Here is a 9,394-nt window from a genome sequence, read left to right as displayed (position 1 = left end):
AGGAGGAGGAGGAGGAGGAGGAGGAGGAGGAGGAGGAGGAGGCTCAGTCATAGAAATGTATATAGCTGAGTCAGGATGCAAAAATCGTGTATGTTGAACACCAGCATCTGTGGTCTTAGCCTGCCTACTGTATCTTTCAAGCAGTGTTACAAGACATTTTAACAACTTGTTCACTTGTTTTATTTCCCTCAGCTCCCTGACTTGATTACAAGTGTAGTTTTCCAGCCTAGTGCTTATCACCTAATAGATACTTAATATAAGTTTGAATTAAATTATTTGAAACAGGACCTGTAAAATGGCTCCACAGGTAAAGGTGGTTGCTGCCAAAGCCTGACACCTGATTTTTGATCCCAGGAACCCACATGATAGAAGGAGAGAACCAAGCCCTGTAAGTTTCTTCTGACCTCCATAGGTATGCTGTGACACACATGTGCACACGTGCACACACACAACAAATAAATGAAAAAGCTTTTAATATTTGAATGATCAACTATTAGCTAAATGGAATTGTTATAACATAAAGGATTATATTTTATTGTATATTTTGTATATCATATTTATTATGTAGCTCAGTTCTGAGGCAGAAGAAAGTGGTTAAAAACCAAGCAAAGGTGTAGCTGCAAGAGACCCAGCTGGTACGATTCTTGGATAGCCTGCTTAGAGTCTGCTATGGATGAAAGATGCCAAAGTTTCAGCAGGGAGGATAAGTCTCTTCTAAGGTGGGAGAGCAGAGAGGGATGGAATGATGTTTATCAAGGATTTGGGGCAAAGATTTCTTAGGTCATGTTTATTTGAGAGAAATTCATATTACTATGTGAGAGCAATTTTATTTTTATTTATTTATTTATTTTTTTAGTTCTTTTGTGACAGGGTCTCACTATGTAGCCCTAGCTGGCATAGACTCCAGATATAGTCCAGGCTGGCCTTAAGTCACAGAGACCCACCTGCCTCTGCCTCCTGAGTGCTGGGATTAAAGATGCAATCTTTGAGCACCGACTTACCTATTGAAGTGGTAGATGTCTTGTATGTTTCCAAAAAGGGCGGACCTATCTTCAGTCCCCAGGGGAAGTGTGGTTTGGTCTCGGATACAGTCAAGGTAGTCCTGTGAAGTCAGTGAGAAGGATGACTTAAAACTCCTGACATTTTCCAAGACGTTTTTAATATGCAAGATGAATCATTGGCATCTATTTCAAGTAATTATGATACTAATATGCTCATTACCTCTACCGTGGAGTACAGATGCTCTCTCATTTATGATTTTAATACTTACCTATTTATAGAGCACGGTATTGTAACAAGGAGAAGAATTGGCATACATTAAAGTATCCACCACCTGCCCCCACCCCATATATCACAGCCTCCCTCCATGGATGCTGATCTCACTTAATAATAACGTCAGAGCTTTGGCATGACATCATCTTCTGTTTTCTTGACTGATTTGTCTCACTAAGAAAAAATTCAGGGGTCTCAGGAGGTAGCTCAATTGTTAAGTGCTTGCTGTACAAGCATGAGAACCTGAGTTTGACTCCTAGAACCCATGTAAAAAAAAGGCAGGTTGCTTGCTTGTAATTCCACCACTGGCAAGGTGGAGACAGGTGGATTCCTAGAGCTTGTTCAGTGACCAGTCAGCCTAGCCTAATTAGCAAGTCCCAGGCCAATGGGAGACTGTCTCAAAAAAGCACTTGAGGAACAACACTCAAGGTTGACCCCTGTTCTCCATATATAGACACACACACACACACACACACACACACACACACACACACATTCTCGCTCTCTCATATAGTGGGAAATCAGAATAAAAAATATGACACACTTGTTTTAAGCATAACCTTTATGCCAGAAAATATCATATGTTTAAGTATAGAACCAAATTTTTCTTCAGATACCAATTTGAGAACATTCTTTTAAAAAACACATAACCCACTGACACCAAGTGATAAGCTATGCTAATGAGAAAGAAGAATAATTTCACATGTTTAACATTTAAACAGCCCCTAAACATATCTCACATGGGGCAGACTCACAGAGGGTTAAACCAAGGCTCAGGAGCTATTGGGATTGCTGAGAAATGGGAAACTGCTTTCTGCCCCTTGTGTGCTACAGAGTTCATAACTCAATGTTCCCTTCTCCCAGCATCGCTGGAGAAAGAACTCAGTAGGAGGCAAGGACACAATAAAGAAAAAGTGGAAACAGCTGAAATAACCTAAAATAAAAAAATAAATATAGTCTCCTCCCCAGGGCTGTACAATACAGCACAACTTCTTCCCAAGTACAACACTGATCCGCAGTCTGTGGGAAGCGGGCCTGTGCAGTCCTGGGGCACACGGAGCCCAGATCCTGCCACAACTCCTTGTCTAGCAGAACACACCACAGTGTACTGAACTGGCCAAGGAGAAGCTGGGATTTCACACCCATAAGATCTGAATTTCCTCAGCCCTTTCCTAATTTACAGTGATTCTCACTCTTTCTGTTCCTTCAATGGAAAGTAAAGGCCTTGTTATTAACTTTTTGAAGTAGCCTATCTCAGTCTGTATAAAATGTTTTCATTGTAGTTTCTGCTAAAAGCATCGTTACACATGAGCTTTGCATTTTATTTTTTCTTTTCATTTTTCAAATTCATTTTTTAAAAAATTTTATGTGTATGAGTGTTATGCCTGCATGTGTGTAAATATATCTGTGTTGTGCAGTGCCCGTGGAGGGCAGAAGAGGACACTGGATGCCCTGGAACTGGATGGTTGTTAGCTGCCATGTGGGTGTTAGGAATTCAACCCAGGTCTTCTGCAAGAACAGCCAGTGCTTTTAACCTCTGAGTCATCTCTCCAGTCCCTCATTTCATTTTTTAAAGAAAGTGGCTGTCTCAATAAGAAAACAGGTTCACAAGGTTTCAATGTAGTTGGAATTAAAACCCCACAACAGCAAAGCTGATTGTTCTCACTGTAAGAAATGAAACAATGAGCAGGAGTTTATACTTTTCAGAGAAGCGAATTAATGCCCAACCAGGAGCAGCTGAAGAATGAACGGAAGGCACAGTACATTTTGAACAACATGTAAAACCTGCACTTCATCAAAAAGTATTTATCAAGGGCTGATGAGATGACGCAGCAGGTAAAGGTCTTCAAACCTGATGACCTGAGGTCCATCCTGGAATCCACATGGTAGGAGGAGAGAACTAATACCTACAAGTTGTCCTATGACCTGTACACAAGGGTCATGGCATGGGCTCTCCCCTCCACAAAATATCAAAACAAAGCAAACTCATCAATATTGCTGTTAAATTGCATGTGTTACACTAACATGGGCTAATATTCAACTTCATCAAACGTTTATATCAAATATAGATAGCAGCTTAAAACTTCAGGAGACTTTTTAAAAATTCTTTTTATTTTATGCGTATGCATGTATTGCCTGCATGCAGGTAAGTGCACCCGAGTCATGCAATGCCCGGGGAGGACAGAAGAGGCTGTCGGATCCCCTGGAACTGGAGTTACAGACAGTTGTTATCTGCCATGTGGGTACTGGGATTCAAACCCGGGTCTTCTGCAAGAACAGCTAGTGTTCTTAACTGCTGAACCATCTCTCCAGCCCCTCACGAAACAAACTTAAAAAGAATTATTTTATTAATGTGTGTGCATGCCATACAAGGTCTGGTGCCCTCGGAGGCCAGAGGTATCTAAACCTCCTAGAGCTTAAGTGACAAGCAGTTGTGAGCTGCCTGATGTGGGTGCTGGGAACTGAACTCGGGTCCTCTGGAAGTACAGCAAGTGCTCTTAACTGCTAAGCCATCTCTCCAGGCCCTCATTAGACGTTTTAAAAGGACACTTTGGATGTAGAATTAAGGAAGTAGAAACCAAGAACCTGGACATACCAATGCAGCAGGACGTTAGGTATGACAGGGAAGGTATGTGTACCAGATGCACCTGACCTGCCACAGCAGCTACACTGAAGGGCCACAGGAAAACATACAAGAATTTTTCTCACTTTCACTGTGAAGTTTGTTCACTTGAAGAAACTGTAGATCAAATTCTTCATATGAATGAAAGACCCAGTTAAAAGCCTTGAAGAATTTCATCTGGGGTTAGAGACAAAGCCTGTGGCCTCTTTCCAACACGAGATGGCCCACATCCAGTGGGAACCATTTCAAAATTCTGAGTTTGTGACAGAGACACTACATTTTAAATGCTGTTTAGTTTTCTGAAATTATTGAGAAAATAGGCCATTAGGAGTCCGAATTTTTTGCAGGTTACTCTAGATAATAGGTCAAAGTTCTATAGTCACAACTTCTTCCCCTACTGATCATAATTAACTCTTTTAAATATGATACTTTAACCCTGAACCAGTTACTGAACATTACTGTAGCATGTACTGCTCTGGCAGCTGTAATTATGTGAAGCCAAAATGAAAGGCTGGAAACTCGGTCATAATAACAGTTTGTTCTGTGCTCAAAATGACAGAGTGAGGACACCAATGAAATTTATGAGAGCCTGTCATGCTGCTTATTAATTTCACTGGCTTCGTGGCAACACCCATGGCTACTTTACTGCTCACAGCAAACCATCGATTGAAGATGTTTGCACTGGAAATCATTTTTTTTCTAAGAAAGAATTCCCTTTGTTTCAGCCAGAGAGCGAACAGTCATATACACTCAGAATCTTTCACCACCTGAATAATTTTCCATTTTGTGATTTTAAAAACTTGCTTGAAAATATTTAGGTTTTAAGTAGGTTATACTCCTAAGCTCTTTTCCATTATTCACACAGGACTGTTCTCTCATTAACTTTTATTCAAATATATTCAAGCAGATTCTAACTACATGCTGTTCAAGGTGTAGTAAGTGGTCAGAAAGCAGTTTGCAAACTGTTTTTGACCTGTGGCAATGTAAGTACAGAAATTAAACGTAAGCATGTAGAAACTCTGATAATAGTTTGAATATTTGTTGACTATATTATGAAATCTGTGCTTATTTGTTTTTCTTTGCTGTTTAATTATCCTTAATTCATTTTCTTATATTTTACAAAAGCACCACTGTGTGACAGGTTAGAAGAACACATACACATGAACACATACATACAAGCATACACATGAACACACACACACACACACACACACACACACATACACACACACACACAGCTCTTCACCATAGACAGTTTGAGAAATCCTGGTCTAGATAACCATAAAATCACATTAAATTCACTTACACAGTCCCCTTCTTGCCCTTTCTTTGAGAACATTAAGAATGAGTACGAAGTTCTGTTTTATAAGCTAGGTTTTAAAAAATGAATCACACAGGCAGGGTCCCTTCCTCCAAGGAGCTTCCTCCCTGTCTCACTGAGAATACAGTATCAGCAAACAGGTTCAATACAGTGTTCTGGTTTAGTGACTGATAAATCTTCAGGACAGAAGGGCAGCAGGCTATGTCTTAAGGGGATAATTATATCTGTCACAAATAAACTTCTATATTTGAATCACAATTTTATTTTCCCCAATGTGTGTACGTATATAACTCTTACATGTGAATATATTTCTTTTTCATCCTTTATATGACTGCATTGTATTCCATTTGACAGCCTTATAATGTAGTTATTAATAATTAGAGGTACATGCTATGTACTAGGCACTATATACAGGAGGGAGTATTTAGAAATGACAATATGATTCCTGTCTCTCTAGGTTCTTACCACATAAAAGCAAGGGAGAAAACCACTTAGAGAAATAAGTCACAGGATGACAATTTAAGTGCAATCAGAATTATTTACCAAGTACCACGAGAGTGTAGAAGAATCCATTTCCAAATAACAGAAACCTTTCACCTTTTTTTTTCCCAAATAATCCACTAAACAATCACAGTGGTCAGCACTAAAGTCCAAGAAGTTTAATCTGCTAACGTCTGTCCATTTCTTTCTCTATCCACAGCTTATATGGGGTGAAAGAAATGGGAGCTGAGGGTCTCGAGGGTCGGCCACCATCAGGCTGGAAACAAAAGCTGGCACTCTGGGGACAATGCTGTCTCTCTACTGCATGCAGCCTGCGCACCACAGAGAACAGAGTGGAAAGCGCCATAGATAAGAGACACCACAAAGATCTTCCTGCTGGTGATCACCAAAGGGGGCGGAGAGAAGAAAGAAGGAAGAGAGGGAGGAAAGGGAAGCAGAAGAACAAAAAGCAGACTGAAAGATGAAAGGCAAAGAAGACTGAGATAGAAAAGAGGGGGAGGAGGGAGGGAGGAGCTGTGGGGTGCATAGCCTCCACTATATTGAAAGCAACTCCTGCTGAAGCCATGGGGTCAGCACCCACTCAGAGTTTTCCTCATTCATCACAGAGGCCTGTCCTATGGACAATACATGGAAGTCTGTTAATGGCTCTGAGATGTTTTAGTAAAAGACTAATAAACCAGGAGGTTTCAGCCCCATTTACCTTCTACAACATTTTCAAGTCATGCAACTTCAGGGAAACATGCCAGGAATGGCTTTCTGGTTAGGCTATGACAAATGACACTTGTGCTGGCCCGAGCCCTCTTTTGTCTTGCTTCCTCCTCCCATAAGGAGATGGCTAAGGGTCCCTTACTAGTAGGAGAGGGGGCATCTGTGAGGGTGGGGTTTGGCAGCTCTTCCCAGAAAGAGAAGCTTGGGTGGGGGCTGGGGGGAAGCAGGGATTTTATTAAAACAGAAATGTCACCATTTCTGTGAGTTCATATGAGGGAATGACCAATTGTCTGGAAGACTCTGTTTCCCACAAGTCCTATACAAGCTCAAATCAGACAACATTCCAGCATAGACATGGGAAAGTGGGTAAGAAATTCCAACCCAATCTAGGAAACTTTTGGCAACTGGTAAGACAGTATCTTGCAGGGTTGGGACTCTTTGCGGGTCCAATGGATGGATCCACACTGAAGGACATTGGGGGACATGGATCATACTCTATAGACCATGTTACATATGTAAGAGTTCATTGAATTGGGTAGAGGGCAGTGGGGGAGGTATAGAGAGGGGAGCAGATCCAAATGCCATCAAACTATATTGTGTGAAAATCATATAAATTCCATTAAAAATCTCCCCAAAAGACCCCAGCCAATCAAAAAACCCAGAAATGATGAAGCGAAAGAGAAGAACCACATCTTTGCTTGAAGGTAACTAGGGACAGCTGGCTGGGTTTCCTCCTAAAGTCCTTAAGCAGAACGGATTTATAAGCTGGGAGTCCCATGGTAACCTGATGATACAGGCAAGATTCTCAGAAATGGGCTGAGCAGTAATAGGACAAAAGGTTTATAAAAATGTATTTGGTTTTTTATTCATTTATTTTTTTTTTTGAGTCAGGGTTTTGCTAAATAGCCCAGGCTGGTCTCAAATTTGTGATGTTCCTTCCTCAGTCACCCAGGTGTGATTACAGACATACTGTAGGTATGTACCTCGGGTGCAGGATACCCATCTTTTCCTACTCTGTCATGGCCACTATAGAAACCGTCTTTATTTTGGCGTGTATTTACTAGCTTCATGCTGATGCATATAAATGCTCTAAAATATGAAGAGAATTATCAAAGTTCCAAGGAAGTTCACTACAAATGGAACACTGCTATATCCTTTACTTAAAGCATTAGAAAACTTCTTACAACAATCTTATTTTTTGACAAGGTCTCACTATGTAGCTCAGTCTGGCCTCCAGCTTGTGATTCTCTTGTGTCTACTTCCTGAGTGTTGGAATGATAGGATAGGATGCATGCCATGACAGCTGACCTGACTACACTAGTCCCTTCTCTGCTAACACATACACAAAAGTAATTTTACACTGATTTATTAAATACTTAAAGTTATGCTTTGCGCTGGGGAATTGTTAAGGTGTGTGCTGTGCAAGCATAAGGATATAGATTGGATCCCAAGCACCTGTGTAAAAGCTGGACACAGTATCTTTTGTCTGTAACTTCAGCTAGGATGGGGGCAGAGACAGGCAGATCTCTGGAGTTCAATGGCCAGCCAGCCTAGCTGAATCCATGAGCTCCAGTTTGGTGAAAGTACCTGTCTCAAAATGTAAGATGGAGATGGGTAGAGGAAGACACCAATGCTGACCTCTGGCCTCTACATATATGCACAAACGTGTGTGGGACACATACACGTTTGCCCACACATGTTTATACATGAACACATACACACACATACATACACATACACACACACACAAATACACAAATTGTGCTTAAAGTTTTTAAAGGGCATTGACAACATTCTCAAATATGCAGCTCTTGCTAAGGTGGGAGGTGGACACATGGCAGCCTTGAAATTCTGCTGAGGGGTGAAATATCTTTCTGAAATTCCTTCAAATATATCAGTATTTCTAGCTACCAAAGGGGGTTAAAAAGAAAACAGGAAAGCATTTCTATGTGCTTTTGAATAGAGTTAGGTATAACAGAATTAGATATAACATGTTGAAAAATCTTCAAAATGGGCTACCAGAGTGCTTAGCAGACTCCTCTGGAGAAAGATACGGGAGCCGGCTGCCAGTGGGCTCTGACTAGACAGATGTTAGATCACACCTGTAGGAGGGTGTTGCTTTGACTGACTTCCCTCCCTACCTCCCTGCAGACCAGAGCAGACCAGAATGGGATCACTCTGCTAGCAACCAGCTTCCCAGTATACCAGGAATTTCCCAGCATGCATGCTAAGAAATAGTCTCCTTATTTTAAACCTACGGGGACAGTAGTGTCAACACAACCTGCTTCTGTTCTCTCTTTATGCTTTCCTCAGCCCTTTTCTGTCTATTAAACCAACCTCACATGCTTGGCTCATCAGAACACGCATCCCACTTTATAGAATGAGGTGTTGCCTGAATCTAGAAGCACAAGTAAAAGCTGATTAAGATCCTCAAATAGATTTGCTGTAATTTTGTTTCTTGACACAGGTAAGTAAAGGAAGTTTATTAACTACTCTCTTGTGATTCATCCCTTCACAGCTTCCCTTCTTCCATTTATTATTATTATTATTATTTTTTTTTGGTCTTTTTGAGACAGGGTCTCCCTGTAGCCCCAGCTGTCCTGGAACTCACTATGTAGACCAGGATGGCCTTGAACTCACAGAGATCCATCTGCCTCTGCCTCCCGAGTGCTGGGATTAAAAGCGTGCGATACCATGCCCGGCTCCATTTCTTTTTATACTTCCATTCTCATCTGGTTAACTTCACATAGCACTTAAAAAAAATGCCTTTTACTTTCCCAGCACTAAGTTAGGTAAGGAAGCAGACAGATGCAGTTAGAAATGACTGTAACCCTTAAGGAAGAAAGTTTGACTGTGCAAGGAAGCATTGGATGGACACAATGTGTTGGCAATACTTTAAGTCCCTGAAATAGAAGAAACCGATTCATCTCAGTTACAATTAGAAGACGGTTGGTATAATTTGAATCATG

At 41.0% G+C, this 9,394-nt stretch overlaps 1 protein-coding gene across 2 annotated transcripts in view; it reads right to left on the bottom strand.

The window, feature by feature from the left end:
• Nucleotides 1-9,394, bottom strand: part of Plekhg1 (pleckstrin homology and RhoGEF domain containing G1) — a 161,861-nt gene that overhangs the window by 50,419 nt on the left and 102,048 nt on the right. For both annotated transcript variants that reach the window (XM_029570756.1, XM_008847732.2), the window contains exon 3: nt 1,002-1,102. In XM_029570756.1, coding sequence (XP_029426616.1) covers nt 1,002-1,102 — 101 coding nt within the window. The remainder of the gene's footprint in view (nt 1-1,001; nt 1,103-9,394) is intronic.

The sequence above is a fragment of the Nannospalax galili genome, unplaced genomic scaffold (genome assembly GCF_000622305.1).
Source record: "Nannospalax galili isolate Female #2095 unplaced genomic scaffold, S.galili_v1.0 scaffold563, whole genome shotgun sequence".
NCBI lineage: Eukaryota > Metazoa > Chordata > Mammalia > Rodentia > Spalacidae > Nannospalax > Nannospalax galili.
Note: the sequence above shows the minus strand (reverse complement) of the source record. Positions and strands in the feature narration are given on the sequence as shown.